We start from the raw sequence: 24,358 nt of genomic DNA, 5'->3' as shown, positions 1-24,358 counted from the left end.
TGAATTGGCAGCAATTTACAGAGGTCAGAACAGAATGATTTTTTTCACCTTGATGCACAGAGGATTTAAAGCATGTTTTCCACAAAGCACATTAATCAACTGCACACAACCTTCTTCTGCCTAACACTGCTTATTAGAATTACTGTCTCAGATGCAAACGCCTTTATTTTATTGCTCAGATCATTTTTTCTCAGGGGTGCATGAAACATATGCAATAACGTCTCTGCCCTTAAAGCTGCATTAAACACTAAGGTAAAATTAAGAAACTTCATTATGAGAATGTTTGCTCTCGTTCAGAGTAATAGTCCTGAAGGGCAGAAGGCCCTAATGGAAAAAAGAAATCCACCAGTTATCACACAAATATTCTGTAATTACTAATTGAATAGTATTTTAAGTTATAAATTAAAATTAAAGATTTAATTTCACACCATCTTTATCCTAAGTATTTCCATGTATAACAGATACGATTGTGTCGAAAACATACTTAGCCACAATGTAATGGTGTATTAGCATCTGCAGACTGCAAGGTTAGTGCAAATATACTACTCTTTTGCTGTCCAAACCTTTTCTGTCCTTAGTATTAATATAAAGTATACAAATCTTATGCTAACTACATGTTGTTCCAAAATGGAATTCCTTAAAACTGCACCAAAAACCTGGAAAATGGATTTATGGTGGCCTATGAGATTCCTTGGCAAAAGTGCAACATTCCTGGATTGCATGAGCAAGCCTTGCTCCAGTGGGAAAACTCCTCATTTTGTTTTCATAAACTCCTGCTGATTGTAAATGTGTTTTCATAAAGTGCCATCTGCTGGACATTATAATCCCTTTGTAGGAAAAGAACATATTCCACAACATGTAGAGGTTATTTCCATTCTGAAACGTTTATGACTATGACACGCATTGATTTGCAGCAGGGAATTAATCTTTACTTAGCCAGTACTGGCGATGCAGTTCCTCACTCAATCCTATCCCATGACAGCTCTTTTCTGTTTTGAACTGGTATGATTTTCCACATTCACTCATTCATAATTCTGCCTTCATTCGGTAATCTGTCACTTGATTTAAAGGAAAAACTCTCATGTATCTCAGAATTTTATCATATATAAATTATATATATTACATATATAATAAATTATATATATTACATATATAATAAGATTATATGTCAAGTGCTATCTTTTGCTCAGCGTTTATTTATTTTTTAACTGCTCTTGAGTCATATAGTGTGTTTTTTCTTTTTAGGGATAGAAAGACAGTTTACAAATGCAAGCCTGTTGTTAGGGATTGCAGATGCCAAAACTCGTCCTTGAAGCACAGGAATCAGCTTCAAGTGTGTCCATCCTCCCACAGACTACTTACAGCGGTTACTTACGGGCATGTGCGGTAAAATGCGGATTAGGAGCGTGCAGCAGGGAATTACAGGCTGGTGACTGAGGGATGCTTCTGTCAAGGGGATCTGGTCTTTCGGCGGCATCCCCCCATGCAATCGGAGTTGGTGTCCTCCCACATTCAATTGCTCTTGGTCATTAAAAACACGGATGATGCAGTTCCCTGAATAAAATTCCAAAAATAAAATAATCCTGATCATTAAGAATCACCTTGGATAAGAAATGTTTTTTTTTAAATTAACTGTGGTATTCCAAAGTACATAACTCCACATCTTTTTAGTGTAAACTGGTGAAGACTTAACCACAGAAGACGGGTGTAATTCTCAACACCCACAGCCCTTGAACTGGATACCTGATCAGGCCCGTCATTCATAGGAGACGTTAATGAACCAAATTCCAAACTGTCATACAAACCTATGACACACAGCTCTCCGGTGTCTGAGCTCACAGTGTAGACCCGCAGCAACAGCAGCATGTGACGATCAAATGGCTTTTTGTTACTTGGATTCACTGTCATGCGAAAGTTAAACTCTGGGCTTCTCGCCGGGGAGCTGAGATCCGGAAGAGCCGAAATGTCAGGCAAGTCTTCTTGACCTGATTGCAGGATTCTCCCAGTGACCTTAAGCATACAGGGTAAGTTAAAAACATGTTGTACTTAAAAGCACACAACATGTCTAGATGAAGGTACAAAGTCATTTTTACTGCTCATTTGCAATGGTACAGTAAACTAAACCAGATCCTTGTCCAACCAAGACGTTATATACAGTAAAACATTGGCTATTTAACAGTGAAGGAGCTGGCAGTTCTGCTGTTAAGGAAAGCCAATCTGTAGATACGCTTACCTTTACAATAGTTGCGTTGTCTGGAATATACTGTACTGAATCAATGTAGAGGTCTAAGGGCTGGTAGACTGAGGACTGGTGTGGAACAGCCAATGAAGCATTGTGGGTCACCCAGGGAGGGTACAGGAAACGAGGTTCCTCTGGTGGAAGAGTGGTACTGCACAAGAAACACTTGGCATGTGTCACATTGTAATTAAACTTTTTTTGAACACATTAAAATGTCTCAATACGCCATTGTCCACACAGGGCCATATTTAGAAAATGAAGCATCGCGTTTAGCTTGAAACACCCTTTCTGAAAAGGGAAAAAATAATAATTTTGTATATAAGGGAATATTTAATTTTTAAATATTTTTCAGATTAGTTTGCTAAATATTTATGACTCTTCCCAACTTCTTGATGTTCAGTTCTCACTTCTCAGGTGCCAACGCAGTAGGGCAGTAAAAGTTTTATGTACACAGCCCACAGCATCACAACCTTGGACCTGATCCGGCTCAGCATTGCCAGAAAATTTCTGGAATGTACTAAAGAAAACCTTTTTAAAAGTGTGGTGTTCAAATCCAATTCAAAGCACTTGGAATATCACAAAATTAAAAAAGCCTGACATTGATGGAAAAATGTACTCTCGTTATTTTAAAGTAAAAACAAAAGGATTTTTTCATTACCTTAAAATGTTGATTTTCACAAAGTACACAGCTGTGGCTGCATTTTTAAACTTTACATCTTTGTACTGAACTTAATAACTCCCTCTGTGCAAGCCAATAAGACAGTCAACAAGCTATTTTATTAAACAGAGGACACATTAAATCTCACTCTCTCATACCTAGTTAGCCTTTTACTGTAAAATAAGAGCTGTATTAATGTAATCAGCTCTTCGCCAACTGGAGTTTTTCCAAATTCTTGCGTTTGTAAACTAGTGCAATTTAAAAAAAATTATATGGAGTATTACTATCAGTCATTGCCCTTTTGTCTCTTGACTACATAAACAATGCCAACCTAATCTACAAAGTCCCTAGGTTGCCAAACACTATTAAGCACAAGCATGCCTGACGTCCAGGCGAGGACTAAGCTGATTGCTCTCACGAGTCTGTGTCTGTGCATGGATATTGTTATTGACGTTGGCAATAAGGAGACTTTGCATTTTCATATCTGAACAATAAAATGAATAAATGATTAACAAAAACAGTTTATTGTCACTTTTGATCATAAAAGTTGGCAAATGGTTATGGTTGTAAATTTACTGAATATTTTCTAAGGGATATAAAGGGATATTGACTTTCCCCCAAGATCCTACTGTACTCCTATGATGCCATGTTTATCTGAAGAAGCCAAAGGTTTAACTGTGAAAAGCAAGGATATTTAAAAAGAAATATTTCAGGTTTTCAGAAAACTGTTCTTTAATAATGCTTTGTAAATTATAGGGCTTAGAGAGAAGGTTCAGTACAAATGTCTCTAAAAGCTGTGCAGTCAGGGTTTTATTTCCATCATATTTTATCACATGATTATACCTTTCCACTAAATTATCTTTTCACAGCTACAAGCGGAAACCTACTTCCAGTCTCAGATCAGTTCTTTCTTTTGGCACTTACCTCTGCAGTTCAGCATGACTGGCTCCTCGCCTGGGGCTCTCTTTAGAGGGATCGAAGACTGTGACCTGGATATTTGATCCTTTCTGTAGAGGCTCTGTAGAAACAAACAGCTCACTCTCTACATAACCTTGCTGCTACCGTTGCTTAAGGTTTCCAAAACAATTAACTCACCAATCTCTCTGCTGCTATTTTAGAAAACAACTCTTCATGCATAGCTACTGACAGTTCTCTCAGCAGCCATAAAACCAAGGCATGTACTACTGACATGACTACTTTGGGGTAAAGAGCTAAAAGAGACAACTGACAAAGCAATAGTTCTCAGAAAGAGAGATTCTCAGAAGCAATATCAGGCCACTGCACTCTGCATCTGTTCTCTGGCTATACAGCGAGCTCATTCCATTCATTTCCAACAGATCATGGTTTAATTTTGTGCACCTCCACTAATTTAGGCTTGCCATAGTACAGTGGGAAAATTTTTCCTCAATCAATATTTAAGGTTTTTTTTCTTCCTGTCTTTTAGTTTTTTATTTTTCTTTGCAGTCTATCCTGACCTTTAGCTTCATTCGCCCATATATGTGTTCTGTTGGAGCAAAAAATCTACTTTAAAAAAAAATGTGATCCATCATTTGTGATTCAGCTAAATGGGTTGCCACAGGAAGAAAGTGAATACATTTGCTTTGATAGGTCTCTCTTAAACTACAACACCATTGACATTTCTGCAGAAAAATAACAGAATTGAACTCCAGCAGGGAACTTAAAACACTAGGCTAACACTAGAAAAAAAACCAGAATACGCTAGAAACTATTCACAGAGTAAAGAATTCTGTTTAAGCAACTCCAATGTAGGAGAACAATTGTGGTTTAAATCTTGGTTAGCAATAGATTAGCAATCCTTTTGTTTAAAGGAATATTATTAGAAAAAAACAGATGGAGAAAGATATATTTTAAGGACAATACTTCTGTTTTGCTGAGTTTTATACACTTTGCATTATGGGCTTTGCAACTAACGATATTAGACATACAAATCACTTAAACACTTCTTTACAGTGAAAGCACTGTTTTCAAATAAATGCGTTATAAAAAATAACACATAGTTTCCACTATACTTAATTGCTGAGTTCCAATCATACAGTTTAAATCACACTGCACCTTCTAAATTGTGGGTTGAAGTGTGGTTTGTCAAGAGCTCAGGGTCAGCGCCAGTGCACAGTTTGAGATGTGCTGTGAACACACTGGGGGTCCACTGTGTCTGAGGTCCAGATTTCTCTTCATGAAACAGATCAGCTTTCACCCAACCCAATGTCACAGGAGCAGAGCCTATAAACCACAGAGTCACTGTATTTTAGCAAAAAATTAAAGCTGCTTGTCTTTACAGTAGGCATATACAGCATATACAACGAAATGGGCATTCTTAAACATTAAACGGTTAAGCAAATAATTTACCAACAAGCACAACCAACAGTATCATTACCGTACAAGTATATAACACAAAACTTAAAACTTAAAAAATCTATTATCTTTTTTATTTTTGTTTGGTAATCAATAAGATAGGATAAAAAAAATATATCAATATACATTTTCTAAGGAAGTAAATCCGAGCAAAATGTCTGTTAAAGTTTAAATTACACAAGCTGTCAAGCAAAAGGAACCTTACCATACAAATTTGGGACATAAATAACCTTGATGACAACAGCAGGTTTGTCCTTCAAATAACTGATTTCTCTGATATCAGATGGGTCCAGGGCATCAAAGATAAAGATATCTCAAGAGAAGAGGAAAGCAATATACAGTCAATATTACCCTAAAAGGACACTCTTACTGCATTTATGTACAGGGATGCATGTGATTTGTAGTACAGACATGCTGCACAGTGTAGAATCCGAGTAAATTCTAAAAGAACATAATCATTTTAATTCTGATTCGCTACACAATGCACAATTGCTACACACTTGTCAAAAGTAAACCTTCAATCAACTGGGAATATGTAACGTTAGAAACAACATAAAATCCACAAGGTAATAAGCTGGAGAATGTAATGCCATACTGTACCATTGAAGAGGAGTTTGTATTCAGTGGTGGGTTCTTTGTTGGGTGCTCTTTTCTCAACAGATGGCGTTAGGAGACTGGATTTGGAATGTAGCTTCACATTTCCATAAAGCACTGAAGTGATAAGTTTGACAGCAAGGGGATCAAAGTCCTTCATCCAGGCCTACAAAGACAAAAACAAAATAGCCATCTCACTATCAAGTTGACCATGCGGGCAAAAATGCAGTAAAAAGCAAAGGCATCTGATTACATATTTTCATCCTGGGGCACAAAACCTTCAATGGCCTGAGAATTTACATGGAAAGACTGCCATGATAACAATAAACTGTCTAAAATTTAAAAAATCAAGGCAATTTTGATCTAGTGTGTACTATAGCTGACAGAATTTACTATAGATCATATGATCCTCATAAAAAACTATTTCACAAAGGACTAATGTCTTGTGTAATTCATATACTCTATGTACACATAAAGACACTAACCGAGCAATGATTTAGAATGTTTACCGTAGTTTCTTATATTATCTCGGACTACACTAGAAAGAGATTAACTTGAGGAATTGCTCACATGATTCAAGCTGTCCGTTTTTGGCAGATTCAAAATCAAGTTGACAACAACATCCTTCAGCCCAATTGGGAGAATATCACCCATGGAGATTTGAGCTAAACATTCAAACAAATTCACATTGATTAAACAAAGACACCCTTCAAGTTTGCAGCACTTTGATTCAACATTTATATGACAAATTAATCATAGGGGTTGTCAGTAAAATGTGAAGATTTATGGAACAGCCACATTTTTATTACCGGTGTTTGAAAACTTGAAGTACTAATTCAAGCAATCCTCGATCGATCATTATTTTTGAGCAGACCTAAGTGGAGCACTTCAAGAGAACAAACACAGGTGAAAATTACATCATAAACATCATAAAGCAATGAACAGACTAGGACCTGCTCAGGGTTCTGTTTACAATGTTATTTTAAACTAAAAAGAGATCTGTGCAAAACTGGAAACGTATAAATTCTAGGAAGAAAATGGTAACTCAGATATAAAGGAAAAGCCGGCTATTATAAGCCTACTGTACCATTTGCAGCTGTCTTCTTTGGAAATGGTCCATAGAGCAATCTTGGAAATAAAGAACACATTTTCCTTTGGAGATTTATATTCTGACATAAATTTGCTCTGATATATATTTCTGCTGTGGTTTACATGCAAACACAAAAATAATACAGAGATGTAGCATACAGGCTTAGTCGTAAGAATTGCCACCCTTTATCTTAATCGTATCAATTTATTAGAACAATTAGCAATTAGTTGTTCAACCAACAAATGAAGAGATCCCAACAGCAAAATATGACGTTGAAGAAATATATTATTCTGAATAAATTAGGAAATTACTGTTTCAAATACAGGCTACCTACTGTATACTTATGCCTGCGAAAGTATAAGTAAGTCTAAAAGAGTTTTCTTTATTAGTGATCTTACCTTGAATTGAATCTATTTAACTCAGGGATATCCACTGGTAGGCCTCCCTGCTGCAGGTGCATCCATGACTGCTGAATGTCTGCTGTGAACAGATGGCTAGCATGGTCCAGCAACACCTGAGCATGAGGCACAGTAATAGCTTTTTCTGAGAAGACTCAATCCTGAGTTGCTTTCTGTGGGTTTGTTGAGTATACAAAATAATTGTGTAAAAAGAACCCTAATCTATCGAGTGCCTTTGGTTTGGACACATGGGACTGTATAGTACAACTAGTATAACCAGCAGAATCATGAATTTTTCTGGCACATGAGGTGAGAGAGTGGGGTTGAGAATGACTGCAATGGCAATTCTGAATACTGTACCTCTCTCATACTCTGGTAGTCATCAGCTGCCATCAGTGGGTCTTTGAGCAACATCAGCACTACAAGGCAGACATCTTCCATCACTTTCCTGCTCCAGTTTTCCATGAACAGCTGATCCCAGACCAGCAGGACAGCAGGCAAGTCTAGAACACTCATGAATCCCTGTGAAAAATGACATAAAAACCAATGAGCCTAATGGGTCAAATAGCCACCTCTTGTCTGCAGGCTTTCTTATGCTCTGAAAAGTACAAAGCACCAGGTACAGGTATGCTATAAAGAAACCAGTGGAGCAATTCTTCATGTTCTCAGATGACTAAATATACAATCTTACAATATAGCTTAAACAATATGTGTCTCATATTATATCAATATGTGTTTATTAAATGTTAAAACTACTGGACTAACAGTAGCCTGGTAACTGTTACTGTAACTAACACTGCAAGGGATTGTATTCTGAATCTACCAAAAACAGGACAGGTCCTGGACTCTAGGTCTAAAGTAAATGAAGACAATTAATATATTTCAGTGATCAAAGTAAGGGTCGACAGTAAATACAAATATACATATAAATCATACTTATGCCTTTATACTATATTAACTGTTTGCTTTCCAAAAGGGTGGTCCAGGACATTCAAGTACGGTTCAGTTTAAATCTGTGCTTTCTTCACTCATACTGCAGCACACAGGTCACGCAAAGCTGTGCAATTACAGTTAAATGGTCTTACTTCGCCCATCCATTTACGGAGGAAGATAACAGGATTTGCCAGGAGCTTTTTGGAGATAACCTGTGGTCTGTCTGATCTGTCTGAGAAATCCAAAAGCTCCTGGGCCTTTTCCCTCTCTTGAGCTATGAGTTCCACCAAAAAATCCTGAGAAAAATAAACAAAAACTGAATGATTCTCTTCTTTAAGTGGACTCCATAAATCAATAAGTAACATAGAAGAGTCTCTCATATTTGTCAGAAATATATATTGATGCTGTGTGTTTTAGAAGTAAAATGTTATGCAATTAAACCTTTCAAGTGATAAACATGACACTTTTTTTGTGAAATTGTACTAAATATCCAGTGCTTGCAAAGTTACAAAGTTTTTTCAGACCTTAGAATCTAAAACCATGTTTCTAGATGAACAGAGCTGAAGGTGAGCAAAGAGTTCTGGATCATTTTCTTCAACATGCCTCATCACATTCTCAGCCATTGCAAAAATCTCTGGCCAGCAAGGAAACTTTTGAATAAGACAATGAAGGTACATGGACAACTCGTACAAGTGTTCAGCTAAAAAAAAAATAGAAAAATAGAAATCATTTTATAAATATCCATGCAAAATCATTTTATACATATCCATGTATTTACTTGGAACACTTTGCTTAAACTTAGAGCAGAAGAAGGGATGATATGGTAATTAAAAAAATTATCTTGCATATCTCTTGCATAAACATATATCAGTGTTTTTTTCTCCTACTTGGATAAAAACAAATTGCAGTGGTGCAGTTTCAATGCATGAAGGTTTGGATTCTGAAGGAGATTTGAGATTAAACGCCTTGCTATCATTTAATTAAATATGTGGCATCATCAAGACGAACACATGAACGTGAGAGTGAGGTAGACAGCGTTACACTATTCATACCTTTGGAATCTGTCTGTCGGAAAGCCATTTGCAAGGGAAAGAGCCAGTGGATAAGATAAGGCTCATAAATCCCGCTATGGACATACAGGATGTTGAGCACTTTACTGGATTCACTGATCATTTGTTCATTGGTAGCAAAAGCTTGCATAGAGGGAGTCCTTTCATATTTCTGTAAAGATGAATAATAGCATAAGATATTTAGAAGCATGAGCAAACTCCTTGCTGCACAGTAAGCATTAAAGACATCCAAACCATCTTAACATACATTGACATGAAATATTTTCTCTAACTCTGTTTTCTGTTCTTCATTTCACTTTTATTTTTTGGTTTGTATTTAACTTGGTCACATTTGAGCCAGTATTTCATAATTGTTTTATTATTTTGTCTTGTAACTTTTATTTGAGTTCCCAATTAGAGGCTTCTGGTGCCGTTTTTTACCCTCAGCCTCTCGCCACCTTTATTAAATTCTCTTTATTCATCTGCATTATTGGGCTTTGTTTCAAAACAGTCAAATTAATATTCACTTTAAAAATCTGGCACACATAGCTTTTAGCGCAGCATATTTCCAAATGCTAACTGTTAATTAGTAAAATCACACTGCATATTGTAAGTTATCATGATAGGTGTATTTAACTAGGTCTTTATTTTCAATTCCAGCCCCTCACATACAATTAGAGGTTACCAAAACACATGATCCTAAACACCTCTGCTGAATTCTATTACAACCCAGGAATAATGGGTGAAGAGTAATGAAATGCTCTGTGGGAGAGCTTAGCCAGCCAGCAAGGAAGTGTGGAACAGACATGGATAGTGGTGTTTCCATGTAAACATGAGCTTTGATAAGGCACAATGAAGGAGAGGCTGCATGTGACAGCAGAGCCTGGGTTACAGCTGTAGTCATGGTATGGTCAGTCCATTTCCTTGAAAAGTTTAATAAACCACACACTTGAACAGCACTACACGTGTAGAGACCCTTAAAACAGAAAGCATATCCTGTGCAAGGTATCTCAAAGTCACAAATCTCAACGTTCCACTTTCTGATGTTTCACACTAAACTAAACAGAAATAATTACATCTTATCAGTTGATTCTTTTAAGAGTTAGTTCTTATCACATGCATTTATTGTCATCCTTCTCCTTTCTTTAAGAGTGAATTGCTACTGACACTAGGAATTGAAACACCTACAATAACTGAGGGTAACAGTCGAGTTCTAAATGTCAGATAGAAGAGGCTCATTGGATGAAATGCATCATTCTGTGGTGCAGAAATAAGAGCCTGGGTAAGCGTGTGTGTCCTCCATGGGTTTGTGATACTAAAGGCTACAACATTACAACAACAAAAATAAGAAATACATAAAATAAAGAGGTCCCCAAAAGTTGGGAGGACAAAGTTGGGAGGTGGGTTAGAATTACAAAAAAAAAAGAAAAAAAAGCTACAAAATGTTTAGGTGTAAAGAATATAAACCTGACTTGTGAATGTCTTAACTCTGATCGGACCAAACAAAGCGGCTACACGCGGCTAGAAAGAAATTAAGGATGAAAATGAAACACAGAGGATTTTTTTCTTTCAGTTTCTGACGCTAAGAACGCTCATCACCTCCACTACCGCATTTTCAATCAGCCCAGAGATGGGAGATCGAGTAGCACTTCTCAGTTTCAGCTCGGCTACCCGGCGTTCCACCATCCGGCCAAATTTCTCTCTGAGAGTTTTCTCAAAAGTCCTGAAAGAAGAATATTGAAATCTGGAGAATTAAGACATCTCTCTTAAGGCACCTCAAGATGGGACATTACTGTGATTAAGCTAACGGGACAAAATTTGAGATCTGGAGAATTATACCTTAACAGCTCTTGTGGTTCACAATGTAATTCAAAGAACATGCTTGAATAAAATAGTGCTGATATACGTTATACTGTATACATTATATATAAGGTAAAATAGGGAAAATAGGAATTGTTTAAACATATAAACAAGCAATTTACGTTAGCAGAGAAAACAGCTCTAGTTAGATTAAAATAATTACTTTGTGAACAAAGTCTTGATGAATAATGAAACTCTCTCATTGGTTTATTGCTGGATGCAATATTGTCTCTTAGCAAAAAAAAGTCTACCCAACGAAATGCTTTTCACAGAATAGCTTTTCAAACAAATATGGAAAAATAGTCCACTACAAAAAACCCTTTCCAAGAGCCAAACTTCCTTATTCCCCCACAAAATATAAATATCTGTTATAAATATTATAGTGTTCTGTTAATTAGCCAGAATATAAAAAGGAAACAAATCTCGCAATGTGAAAAAGGCAGAGGATAGACACACACAAATATCCTAAAGTCTTCTATTATAAGAGTCTGAATCAGCAACTCTAATTAACTCCTGTTACAATCTGGAAAAAGCTAAATTAAATATCAGGGTTTGAATTATCGTGCTTGAAACCTCCTTATCACATACCAGTATTTTATGTAATATTTTAAGAAGAAACATGTAAAACAATAAAGAGCTCAGAGAAACACTGCAGGAGGGTCACAGGACACGAGTGGCTTTTAGGACTCAAGCAAAGTTTTAACCTGGGTTTAAAGATGCTGGAAGCACCTCCTTCCATGTCAGCTGGAGTGACTGACCAAGCAATGAGAGAAAGGCAGTCAGCCACATTCTCATGTAGCTCAACCAGTCTATCTGTCCTTCTACCAGAAGAGCTCACAGCACAACCGGCTACACAGGACAGGTGAATCGTAGAAGATTACGGCAAAGCTAATATTGATTTTTTCTGAGGTTGTGCAATTTCATTACTTACCAGAACGTATCCGCATCAGAGAATGCCTCTGGTTTCAGCAGCTGACCAATCCATATAGCGCCCCGCAGAGACTCTGGCAAGAGCTGTCCTTTCAGCCTCTTGCAGACTGTGCCCATCCGGCCCGGGTCAGAAGCAAGGACAGCCGCAACGGAGCGTCCCAGCACCTGACTCTCAGCACAGTGCAGAGGAGGGGCCGGAATCTCACCAGGCTCTGCTGTAAGGGAGGTGTAGCACAGCTGCTGTTTACCTGCTCAACACATTTCTTTCCTATTTTAGTATAAATTGAATGAACTTCATCTCTATATATACTGTATATCATTTTCAGGACCCCTGTTGAGCAATATTATGCCTAGACATATCAAGATTGCCCCATCGTCTTCCGCTTCCTCAAAGTCCCGCCTCTTCACAGCTTGCCTGTACATCTGATCATTCTTTTGCTTGCTGTAATTGCTGTATCTTCCTCTCTACTGTACATCTGATTTCTAGCACGTTACTGTATAATGCTGTTAGATCTTTCTGATCTTTCTGTTAGACCACTCCATGCAAAGTCACTTTGCACTGTTCATTTCTGCAGCTCAGCCATTGTTCTGTTAGTCTGATTAGATTTTCATGACCTCTTCTCTGTTGTGGGATATTCATCGATTTAAGTTGCTTGTATAATTGATAAAGTATGATCTTATTACAAAAACTGGTGTTTCTCAGCAGTACCTTTAGGTTTTAACTGGAAAACAGACCCTCTCCGGGTAGCAAGATGCAGATCTTCACTCTCCACAGAATGTGGACGTCTCCTTGCCATTGAAGCCCAAGCAGATGGACTTTCGATGGAGTTAAACTTTGGGGCTTCCTAACAGAATTAATACATTAACAGAAACTAATAGGTGCATCACTGTCTTGTTTTAAAAATGTTTTTTTTCATAATTGTATTACAGTTACACAATGAATACAGTTACACTTTGAAGTACTGTATGTAATTTATTGTTCTTATTTGAAAGAAATATCATTAAAAAACAAAATGAAATTTTAAGTACAATGAAATTACATTTAAAAATAGGGTTTCATACAGCACAAACATGTATAGGGTGTGGATAAGAGTGTAGGTTCCTGGTCAGTAACGATCTTGCTGGCCCTAAACAGAACTCAGAAGTCCAAAACGTCTTTGTCAATAGAAATTGAAATGTAGTCCATGCAAATCAAACAACTATTTGAAATTTCTGAACATGTTCACTACATGTGCACTTCTGGTTACATTGTATTAATAATAAACTGCACACAACTTGGGAATACTGTTTGGGACTGACAACAGACAGCAAAAGCAGGGGCTAAAGGCTAAAGACTGTGATCTGAACTACATTACAGAATGCTTTAAAGAGCAAGATAAAGAATGAAGAATGAAGACTACATTCCAATTACTGTAATGCAGGTTTTGACTTGTGCATAAAGATCATCATTGTATATGTATGACACACACCTTCAACAAACATAAAAAACAATTAAGACATACTTTTTGCTTTTTCTCCTCCAGAGCCAGCATTTGTTCCATCTCTGAAGTGACCATGTGGTAGGTATCTTTAATAAAATGCATCATTTCTTGGCTCACACCGCTGTAGTCACCATCTGTGGGAAAATGCATCAGTTGTATCAAAATGCAAAACAAATATAAAAACATTTTTGTTTTAGGTCACCTCGACACTGCTTTTCCCGCATTCCATTGGTATTCAAAGCATTTATACTGCAATAACAGTATACTTGTGAAATGAAGCTTTTTGCAGTATTATCTAGTAAAATAAAAATAATTCATTAACAAAGTATGCTGTCAGTCCTACCAAGTGTGCTCTCAGCTTGCCTGAACCTCCTCAGTGTAAGCAATTTATCATTAATAGATGGAGTGAATGAGATACAGTATACACTAACAAATAGTGATTTATATGGACGTATTTAATCTGGAGCTCTTCACTAAAGATCTGAGTAAAGACACTGGATACATTACATGCTTTCATGAGATAGTATTCTGTAAAGACTATGATGCTTTTGATCACAGGAAATCCTTTATGTACGCATGTATTTATACTGGCACAGAAACAATTTACTAGTTTTGCACTCAATTGAAAATCTGACTCACCCACCAGTTGCTGTTTTCAAACCCAATAATTAATGCCAGCTTCAAACTGAGTGCAAACAAGACACCTCTACCAAACAGAATGCCATAGAGAATTGGGCCTGGCATGTAGAGGTTGTGGGAGTATGGAACTAGCTAATCAGCCATTTTGTTAAATGCTGATAAAGTGACATATTTTAAGAAAAGTTTGGATGAGATCAATTAACTACTAAATACCAAACAAGCCGAATGGGCCAAATGGACTCCCCTCAGTTGTAAACTTCCTTATGTTCTTACGGTTGAGGCTTACGGTTTGCAGGTTGGTCAATTTATTCTTTAACGTGAACAATGCAGTATATAAGTTCAGTGCCCCCGGTTTATTTCTGATCGTGTGATGGCCATTTAAAGGAGATGATTAAAAAATGAAAAAATCAATAATTATAAAACAAGATAGACTTATCTTAGCTTTGTGTCTGAATGACCAGTTAGACGTTTCCTCTTTATTGTTTAAACACAGCCGACAGGTCATACTCATGGATCTTTCCCAGCACTTTTCATCTTTCATTTCATCTTTCCAATAACCTCATAAAGTAAGAACTAAATGGGTCCAATAGATATGTGAATAATGACAAAATGTGTGATTCGGACACTGATGATACTACTACATCAAATACCAGCAATGGTGATAATGACAAAATGAAGCTTTTTTGCTCCTGAAAGACCGTGCCGAAGACAATCCTATTGTCTGGAGCTCTTAGAAATCTCTTGACTTTGCTGTGACTCATTACCAGGTCTTCTGGGACAGCAGCTGCTCTCCACTGCTCTTTCACACAGTGCATCCAGCTGCCTGAGGGATTCATACTCCAAAGAAGCTTTCTCACTCTCACACAGAGAGAGGGAACACTGCAAGGAAGATGAAACCAGCTATCTGAGCATTCATAAATGATCACACCCCATTTTAATCGTGTTGTTGATAGTTTACAAAGGAAGGCAATCAACTCATTACGTCCAAAATAAAATAGCATTGTTATGATATGATGAAGAGAATATAAAAAACAAACTTTTGCATTGAAAAAAATAAATGTTGAGTGTACACACACTCAATTACAGCAGCATAACATACAAAACTCAACAGTGTACAGTGCGAAAATATAGTTTTCTTGTACGGCATTAGGATCATTATAGAAAGTAATATTCAAAATAAGTTACTTCACACATTCCTAGAGTTTTCAAGGTTTATGGGTGTTTTCAAGATAACTTTCACACTGACCATCTGTGTAGTCTGATGGAGGAAACCACCCAAGTAGTCCTCTAAAAAGTGTCCACCGAGAAGGCCCAGAGGGAGCTGGCTCTGTGGGTTTTGCCTCAGGTGGGATTCAACCTCTTTGGCAAGGGCTGCCCCGAGCTTTTCATAAACCTGTGAGGAAAACTGTGATGAGATCCATTGTAAACAGGAATCAAAACCCCTTACAGGAAATTGAACAGTCTACACTAAACCTGCCACCATCCACAAGATACTTACAAAGATCACTGGGAGAAAATGTTTTTTAAACACGTTTTTGTCGCCAAACAGTCATTTAGAGTATCCTTTGCTACAGCAGAAGGCTCCTTGTCTAAAACCTCAACTGTACTACATCCTGTGAACCTTCTTTTACAGCAACCTGTTGCTGTGCATAAATGCTTTACCACCAGAATGTATTTGGCTTTAACAGTAGAAACTATTTTGCTGGCCTGTGGCATGAATGCGTCTTAAATGTTAAATCAAAAGAAAACAATAACCAAAACACATTTGGAGGTTACATAAACAAAAAAAGATGCACTGTAAAACAAGTGATTTGAAATTGATTGGTTTTAAAGGCACTGCTGTGTAAAATAAAGAAAATTATTATACAGCGCACCATCCAAATAATCTACTATATTCTACAGGTGTGGTATTAAAGTGTGGTTTGGCAGCAGCTCATTGTCTGACCAAAAGGCATTACAGGGGGTGATCAGGTCAGCCCAGTCCATTACTGGAGTACAGCTCCCCTCTGCTATGGACAGTTCTACAACTCGCTGTCTCAGGAAGGCAGGGAGTAGTGCCAAGGATAACATTTTCTCCCCCCTGCCCTCTGGTGAGCATTGTAAGAGCATAAAGGCATGTCTTTCTAGAATTAGAGGCAGCTTCTTGCACACTGCTTGTGCTGTATTTCTTCTAAGTTGAGTGTTATTTAACTTTGACGATGTTGCTGCTGTTGTTGTGCTGTTGTGTAGGTTGGTTGTTTCCTTAATGTTTTTGCATGGGAGCAAACATACATTCACTTGTGCACATGACAAAAAAAAAAACGGAACTGCAAACTCTAGTTGAGCTTTTGCAGCTGCACCCACTTAACTTATGCCATGGTTTGTCTGGTAACAGCGTATCACCAAGGCAGGAGTCTAGCCAGGGCGTGTGGAAGCCATGATTTCCCAGGGGCTGCAGGTGGTGCAGAACTGACCCATCTCCCATTTCCATTTTGACGTAGTCTAGGACCAGAGGAAAAACTACATTAACTTACTGTTTTAGGTATCTGTTATAAGTGATGTATCTGCTGGCAGACTTAATAGGTTCAGAGAATTGTACATAAACAAATGTAATATTACTATTTATATTCCATTAAGAAATTACTTAAAAATCAAGAGAAACTTTTGCCTGCCATTTGAAAATCAAACTATTGTTGTTCTTGTTCTATGGCTTCTGATATACAAATGCATAATATATTTTACTTGTGTTTAATAGCTGTAGCCACCCACACGATTCGCTAGAAAACTTTAACAATTGCGAATTATGTTAATCAATGACTTCTGACCGGATATTTCCCATCAAAACCGGACGTCAGACAGACTTACATGTATCAGTGGTCGTGCTAGCCAAAGTCACTAAAAATAAGTTACAATACACACACAAACTGTGCATGACTCTGTATGAACTCTGTAGGAGTATTAAGCGTTGTACACAATTATTTCTTCTCACATGGCAAAATAAGTTGAAGGACATGTTCACACAACAAGAGTTTGATAAACCGATTTTCCTCCATATTGTAAAGACTTAACACTGAGTTCAGTTACTAAAATGTTCCTTCCACGGTCTTAAAAAAGGGGAAATCACTAGCAAGTGTTAATATATTGTTCAAAATACGGCGGCATGGTAGTAGAATACTGATGAGTGTACAAAAAAGCGCATGTTTGCACAGAATGATTAATTTTAAATGTAAAGCACCCACCTACCCTTGAACTGGATAGTTTACGTTGTCATAGCAACTGTCATGACTACGTAGAGGTTAGCCGGTGAAAACTCAATTTCGTCGCTATTGTTCCGCCAATATTTTTTAAAGAAATCCATCTTCCCGACGTGTCTGAATTTCTGTAAAGAAGCTTTAGTCAGAACAGATCAGAAAGAATAAAAATAAATACACAGAAAGCGTTTTCCTCTTTGCCCTTTCACCTTTGACCCATTTTTTTTCGTTACGTTTAATCTGAGTTGAAAGATGTCTGCGGGACGGTAGTGGAGTGGTTGAGTCAGTTTTGCTTTAGCTAGTTTTTCTTTTTTACTTTTTATTTTCGTTTTATTTCGCTCGATGGGGTTCGAATCTATTATTAGAAAGGTGCTGACGGCGCACGATGAAACTCCGGAGTCAGCATGACAGGTGATTCTTTAAAAAAAAAAAACAGCTGGAGCAGTGGTCATCTAAAATTCACAAGTTCACCTGAGTATTTTTAAAGTAAAAGACGGAACAGCATAGCGTCTGATCAATGCATAAACAATTATTATTACCATGCGTGGACTAAATATAGAAAGTTATTACAAAAACATACGTCTCGTTACTCTGCATTCCAGGAACAGCAAGTCTAGGTCATTCGGATTTGATCAGATTTTTCAGGTACACGTTTTTTAAAAAAATTCTACATTTTGTAACGGTGAAGGCGACAAACGAGGTTTTCATTTCTGACTCTTTACGTGTCAGCCTTATTCGCGCAGGTCTGACGTACGGAAAAGACACGCGTCAGTAGTCTAGTGCGAGTTGCTCTGCTGTTTAATGTCAGCAGTGCCCGGACACGAAAAAGTGGGTCGCAGTTCAATCCTTGGAATAGATTTTTTAAATGCATCTCTTGTTAATCAGCTTTGAAAGGAGTAATCTGCATCCGCCGCCTGTCCTTGTTCGGGAATTGTCAGCAAGGATGTTCGGTAGCGGTCTCTAATCTCGCTTATTTCTTGGTGTGTTTGCAGGAGAGGTTCTATCGAGTCCAGAACGCTGCCGATACTGAAAGAATCGTCCACTGTAATGCAGACTAACCCAAACGAGCTTAACATTCAGGCGGGCAATGGCTTATCTCTAACCCTCCAAGCGGAGCCGCTAACCAGCCCCGGGTCCTCGCAGCCTGAAGAGGTGCACATTCCCATCTCCTGTGCACACGGAGAGCCCAGCGGGAGGCCGGCGAACCGGCGACCCAGGACCGCCGCTCACGGCCACGGCCACTCCCACGGCCACGGCCGCCCCCACTCGCGCAGCGAGCTCGAACCCGAGTCGGGGGATTCCGATCCGGAACCCGGGGAGCCCAGTAGTTCCCTTTCGGAGCTGCGCTACCTCTTCCGATGGGTCCAGAAAAGCCTCCCTTTTATCGTCATCGTGTGTGCCAAACTAGTTATTCAGCACGCCCTGGGTATGCCTTGACGCTCTGAAATAAACTTTCCGAGCAGCCTCTCCGGCTTTTGGATGCATGGCAGCGACACTGCATCATCATAATTGCGTTTGCACTAAGAGTCGATAGTGGCTCATTCATGTGAGGATGTTTTAAAATGTCGGGTCTGTGGCTTTGGGGTTAAAAAGGGTCAGACGCAAGAAAGAAATGATGATACACGCTATCTGCTAAGCGAGCGGATCCAGCAATTTATACATTATTATATTAATTCTGTTCCTTCTTTAAAACTACCGACCTGAAGCATAGGTGATCTTTCAGCTCGACAGGTGGCCCCAGTGTTGATTGTAGTTTGTGTTGTGGTTTCCAAGCCTGGTCCTGAGACAGCTCTTTTATGTGTTTCCTGTTCTGGCCATGCACTTAATCTGAGGTAAAAAGATTTCAATTTTCTATTTTAGGTGCATTTTCAGCTTTTCTTTTAGCTCTGACAAATAGGTTTGCAGATGTGCCAATCCTCAGTCACACCTGTTAGCTGACATGTAACGATTTGGACTACGCAGAAGGAAAAAAAATGTTAATTCTAGGAGTGATAGATTGTCGTTCCAGCCTTTATATCATAAATCACCTCTAAGAGCTTTGTACTGTAGTCAGAAATAAAATAACAGGTTCTTAACAGGTTGAGAGATTGTATGAATGTCTGTGTGCTGAAGTTGTTTGAAATAATATACATGAGGGTGTTTCTTATTGATTACCTGCAGAACTATCTAAAGAGGCATGCAGATCAATGACATGCATGAACGAGCAGTGGACAAACCATCAGACAGATTAGACCCTCAAGACCAGGGCTGAGAATCATTGAGAGATAACAGGGGTTAAGTAACGGGAGTAACACCCTGGGGTGCTCTGTTCTTGTGTCTCATCACCAGCTGAACACAGGATTCAGAGCTCTAACTGGCTCATGGTATTGCCAGAATGTATGGTGGTCTCATGCTTTCTTTTTTGGGCAGTTTCTGAGTTCTGATTTCATCGTTGGCTACAGCTGTCAGTTTGTTTTGTTCAAATTCAGTACCATACTATTAGCATTAGTTTCTGTATGAGTGTGCACGATCTTACAGCTCCAGATGAGCTTGCCTGCTCCATTCATGTTCAGCTTGCACGGTCTTTTAGTTCTAGAAAATATTCCTTTATCCACTTCAACAGGGACCACAGCTGATTCTCAATAAAGGAATGGACAAGTATGCTAATGTGGCTGAAGTCACATTTTTAGCCATCTTAAATATTTTACATTTTTCTGCCCAGAAAGAAAATGATTCATCATTTTTCTTTTTGCCTGCACCTCAGTACACAGGTTAACACTACTGCTCATGCAGATCAATGTAGTTACATCGCAGTGGGTTACAATGCACAAGTCGGCAAACGGCAACCGATTGTTAACGACAATCATTAGATTTAATGATTTAGGTCTCATCAAAAAGTATTAAAGTCCCCCCCACATATCCTAAAAACCAAATCTAATTTTGAAACAATGTATGCGTGTTTGCTATTTTGCTCAATTTGTAAGTCATTCCAAATGTAACCCACTAATTTCAGAGGATATTTTGAGCTGGTTTATGAACTTTGAGGTGAACCTAATATTTACTTACTCTATTACAGGTATAGCTGTAGGCGTTGGGTTGCTGACAACCTTTCTGTATGCAAATAAAATCATTCAGAACCAAGTCTTTTTGCAGGTACGTTTGCCCGAAACATTGCAAATGAATACAACTGTCTCCCAGTTAAATGATCCTTCTTTGCTAGGAGATGCTACAATGTTTTTGTGAAGCTGCGACTGAATTAGCAATCACTCTGTATATACTGTACCTCTCCGCAGGAGCGCCGTTCCACACTGGAGTGTGCATGGCTGCTGTTCTTCCTGACAGCTTCGAGCCTTCTTCTGTATTACACGTTCCAGGCTGAGACCCTTTACTACTGGTGAGGAGGACTTGAAAGCTGAAGTAGAGGGGACGATTCAAGGGGATCAAATGACTTGTACCATAGATAAGTACTGTAGGCTGAGGGAAAACAAAGTTACATATTCCAGCACATCTATTGCAAAACCCTTCTCCACAGTATTCACTTCCCTGGTTTTTAATTCATTGTTGTTGTTTTTTTACAGCTTAATCTTTGTCAATCCTGGCATTGAATCCCTGGGGTTCTGGGATGTTTTATGGGCCGTAGGAGTGACGAACTTCATGTTGAAGTTCATATTCATGGGACTGAAGTGCCTTATTCTGTTCTTGCCATTCAGCCTTCTGGCTTTCAGATCACGGGTAAGTGACGGTTTCTCAGGATAAGATAAATCCATCTCGCGTCGGCATGTGTTGTGAAAAGGGCAAGTGATACTTTTATCAAGGGTGTCTTTTGGCTGGTTTCTCAGGGCCGGTGGTACATGCTGACAGAGGAGATGGGCCAGGTTTACCAGACAGTGGTTCCTGTCCCTATGTGGTTCCGTTACCTGATCACCTATCAGGAAGTGGACGGCTCGACAGGATTGACACTGGGGATATTTCTAGCCTTGGTCTACCTCATACTGAAGGTAATATTAAAACCTAACAGCACACTTTGTAAAGAAAACCCTTAAATATTCCTTCTAAGAATCCAAATAAACGTAAGCATGTGTCTGCATGTTGCTTTGGTTTGTATCCTTCCTAGTTGACACAGGGGTAAGTCAGGGGGTAAATGCTGATGGCTAGTTGCACTGATGTTGCAAGATGTGCGATGCCAAACTTCAGACTTTTAAAAATCCGACCCTCCTCTCCCCAGCTCCTTGGACTATACGGCCAGTGGGAATCATTTCATAAGATGCTCCGGATCTTTTTCAGCGAGGAGGTGAAAGATCATTTCCATAACTCTTTAAAATGCATTGCCTACACTGTTATTGTGGCTTGGAATTATTACTTTAAACTTTAATATTAAAACTGTTTTTTTTTTCCAAAGCCCTTGTGGGGGGGAAAAAATGATTTTACAAGTAAAAATAAAAAGGCGTCTATAGCTAATGGGTGGGGTGTTAGGTTTCCCCTAATACCAGTCACCTAATTTGTTTAACACTAATATAGCTGTATTGGTTATATATACACACACACTATACATCACTGGTATTACTGGAAAGGCCATGTGCTTTTTACAAAGGAGGCGTTTAGGAGCTCATGAAAACCAAACCCTTTCCTATGCTTTTAGACTAGGAGCAAGTCCAGACTGCCTCACACGTTGCTTTAGAAGTTGGCCTTGTGTGGATTCTGTTGCAGCACCACGGAGCAGCGGCCACGAAGAGCCAGTGCAGCGAGGCGGGGGACGCCTGTCCGATCTGCCAGGCCGAGTTCAGGCAGCCGCGGGTCCTGCTCTGCCAGGTACGGCCCTGCCGAGCCGAGCCGAGCCGGGCCGGGCCGTCGGCAAGTGTTCTCCCACCTGCTCGACGGAATCCGTCTGAAGACCTGAGCCCCGCTTCTGCAGATTTTCCAGGAACCGTAAAAGCAGCTAGCTGACTATCCAGCCATCCCTCTTTCTCACCAAATCGGTCCATCCTTCTGGCCAACCCGTTTTACACAATTAACTGGTTCTGCAAAGCCTTCAATTCTTAAGTTAGTGGCGGCTTAAAGTCATCACTTTCCCTTTCTCCCCAATAGGGAGGGTTACTCTTCTTGGAAAATCAGGTGCTTTAGGGCAAGTTTTTAATGGCCAGAGAATCTTCTGGTTCCTTTCCAGCTCACGGCTTGAATCAGGTATTTGGATCAGACGTCCTGTTTTGTTTTTTTTTTGCATTGTAATCAGTTGCTAACTGAAAAGTAAAACCTGAGGAACGCTGGCCCATGAGGTTTAGGGTGACACATCTCTGTTCCTAAAGTAATCTAGGGAGAAGAGGAAGAAATGGGTGCCTACTTCAATGTTTATGCTTAAAGGCAGTGGTACACCACAATTTCAGTGCAATCCCAAGCAAAATCAAATAGCATGCAAATTACATAGAATGTTTATGCTCATGTGCTGGTATTTTACCTAGTAGTTACTTAACATTAACCCATTTACTTCGCTGTTCCTTTTTCACAGCACATTTTCTGCGATGAATGCATTTCGCTGTGGTTTAATCGTGAGAAGACCTGCCCATTGTGTCGGACTGTGATCACCGATAAAGTCCACAAGTGGAAAGATGGTGCAACATCCCCTTATTTACAGATCTACTGATGGACTTGAACGCAAAAGGGTTAAGAAAATTAGCATGTATATAGCACAAGGAGTCAGCAGGGGGCAAGGCCACACAATCTGGGGGATATTTCATCTGTGTTGTTGTCATAGGTCTTCGGAATCTGAATGGGACCATCACGTAAGTGGGGGAAAAAAATGCTGACTTTAATTTCTTGGGGCTTGTACCAGCCTTAAAAAAACTCTTAGATTGGTGCTGCTTTTTCTTCAAGTGTAGATTTCAGTATCCCCATCTAGAAAGGACAAAATGGGACTTTTTCTTTCTGCAGGCATGTGGACTTTGCATTCACCTTTCACATTTCAATTCTGCTGTACTTCACATGGATGATTAGGGATTTAAGTTTTTTTTTAAAAAAAAATCTGATGACTGTAGTACATAGTTTTTCAGGCTTGCTAAACTCAAGACCTGGGAACCTAAAAATATTTTTGACAGTAGCAACAGATTTAAATATTTTTTAAAAGTATGCACAATATTTTAATTACAGGTTTTATAACCAGACAAAACACTTGGGGGCACTTAGTCTTATCAAAAAGTTCTATCATAGTTCACTGATGCAATACCTTTTTGTATTTTTTGTGTAACTTTGAAGTAGATTTTCTGTCTTTGCCCCAAGAACAGTAAAAGAGTGGCCAAAGACAGGGGTCTTGTGATTTGTTGTCCATTGTTACAGCTTTTGGAGTAGTCATTTTTTTTAATGAGTGGCTTTGAGACAGTTGTAGAAACTTCAAGTATTACAGGGAAGCTAAATGATCACCCCAGTATAAGTGTAGGTACAGAATATTGAGTTTTTACTGTTTAAATATGAAACTATGGTAATATAAAGGTCAAAAATTAGATTTTTTCTGCATGAGTTGAAATGATTGCAGTGGCTATTTTCTGAACTTTTTTGATTCAACATGGGTGTTGGTTCAGAGCTTTATATATGAACTGTAAAATTTTCAGGGTTTCTGCCATTGTTTATACACTCATATGCAAAATAACTTAAAACTAGCTAAATGGAGTATAACAACTAGAACTATTACAATTCAAGTTTCAACAACCAAAGACTACATCATATACCTAGTTCATTATTGTACTCCATTATGCTGTTATTAAAAATATCAAATGAAATATCAAATATCATATGAAATATTTAAGGTTTGATTTTCCCATTATTTTTGCATTATCTTCTCAAATAAAGGACATGAAATGTTTCCAAAACGTTATGGTTTGACTATTTTTTTAAAAAGCAGTTGATTCTTTCACAAA

General features: G+C 38.5%; 2 protein-coding genes across 8 annotated transcripts in view; one reads left to right on the top strand and one right to left on the bottom strand.

Moving 5' to 3' along the window:
- Positions 1-18,469, bottom strand: part of LOC148643549 (uncharacterized) — a 38,534-nt gene extending 20,065 nt beyond the window's left edge. For 3 of the 5 annotated variants that reach the window (XM_088616343.1, XM_088616346.1, XM_088616347.1), the window contains exons 1-22: positions 18,055-18,469; positions 17,467-17,602; positions 15,491-16,725; positions 15,009-15,123; positions 13,627-13,739; positions 12,834-12,969; positions 12,126-12,339; positions 10,934-11,057; positions 9,338-9,506; positions 8,810-8,985; positions 8,438-8,581; positions 7,713-7,874; positions 7,353-7,468; positions 6,952-6,992; positions 6,435-6,529; positions 5,871-6,030; positions 5,476-5,583; positions 4,971-5,138; positions 3,822-3,915; positions 2,234-2,390; positions 1,806-2,010; positions 1,376-1,554 (exon numbers count right to left, since the gene is read on the bottom strand). In XM_088616343.1, the coding sequence (XP_088472469.1) occupies positions 1,376-1,554; positions 1,806-2,010; positions 2,234-2,390; positions 3,822-3,915; positions 4,971-5,138; positions 5,476-5,583; positions 5,871-6,030; positions 6,435-6,529; positions 6,952-6,992; positions 7,353-7,468; positions 7,713-7,874; positions 8,438-8,581; positions 8,810-8,985; positions 9,338-9,506; positions 10,934-11,057; positions 12,126-12,339; positions 12,834-12,969; positions 13,627-13,739; positions 15,009-15,123; positions 15,491-15,493 (2,679 nt within the window). In that variant the 5' untranslated portion in view covers positions 15,494-16,725; positions 17,467-17,602; positions 18,055-18,469. Of the gene's footprint in view, positions 1-1,375; positions 1,555-1,805; positions 2,011-2,233; positions 2,391-3,821; positions 3,916-4,970; positions 5,139-5,475; positions 5,584-5,870; positions 6,031-6,434; positions 6,530-6,951; positions 6,993-7,352; positions 7,469-7,712; positions 7,875-8,437; positions 8,582-8,809; positions 8,986-9,337; positions 9,507-10,933; positions 11,058-12,125; positions 12,340-12,833; positions 12,970-13,626; positions 13,740-15,008; positions 15,124-15,490; positions 16,726-17,088; positions 17,278-17,466; positions 17,603-18,054 lie in introns of those variants that run through there. The other 2 variants (XM_088616345.1, XM_088616344.1) reach the window with 2 other exon arrangements.
- rnft1 (ring finger protein, transmembrane 1) lies at positions 17,696-24,310 on the top strand. Of its 3 annotated transcripts, XM_088616352.1 has the most exons (10): positions 17,699-17,885; positions 18,077-18,119; positions 18,467-18,900; positions 20,530-20,606; positions 20,747-20,847; positions 21,032-21,185; positions 21,293-21,451; positions 21,679-21,744; positions 22,161-22,262; positions 22,957-24,310. In XM_088616352.1, exons 1-10 carry the CDS (start codon positions 17,879-17,881, stop codon positions 23,089-23,091), a joined length of 1,278 nt encoding a protein of 425 aa, XP_088472478.1. In that variant the 5' UTR covers positions 17,699-17,878; the 3' UTR covers positions 23,092-24,310. The 3 variants fall into 3 exon arrangements, with proteins under 3 accessions (XP_088472479.1, XP_088472480.1, XP_088472478.1); XM_088616353.1 differs by lacking the exon at positions 18,077-18,119 and having other exon boundaries at positions 17,696-17,885; XM_088616354.1 differs by lacking the exon at positions 22,957-24,310 and having other exon boundaries at positions 17,698-17,885; positions 22,093-22,230.
- Positions 24,311-24,358: the final 48 nt, after the last annotated feature.

This window comes from Lepisosteus platostomus, chromosome 22, assembly GCF_059453375.1.
Source record: "Lepisosteus platostomus isolate fLepPlt1 chromosome 22, fLepPlt1.hap1, whole genome shotgun sequence".
Lineage (NCBI taxonomy): Eukaryota > Metazoa > Chordata > Actinopteri > Semionotiformes > Lepisosteidae > Lepisosteus > Lepisosteus platostomus.
This window is presented reverse-complemented; position numbering and strand designations above follow the sequence as displayed.

Bases quoted from the DNA above. Each gene is read 5' to 3' on its own strand.
- rnft1 (XM_088616352.1), top strand. The intron at 18,120-18,466 runs GTACACGTTTTT...GTGTGTTTGCAG, and splicing joins GATTTGATCAGATTTTTCAG to GAGAGGTTCTATCGAGTCCA. The intron at 21,745-22,160 runs GTGAAAGATCAT...ATTCTGTTGCAG, and splicing joins GGATCTTTTTCAGCGAGGAG to CACCACGGAGCAGCGGCCAC.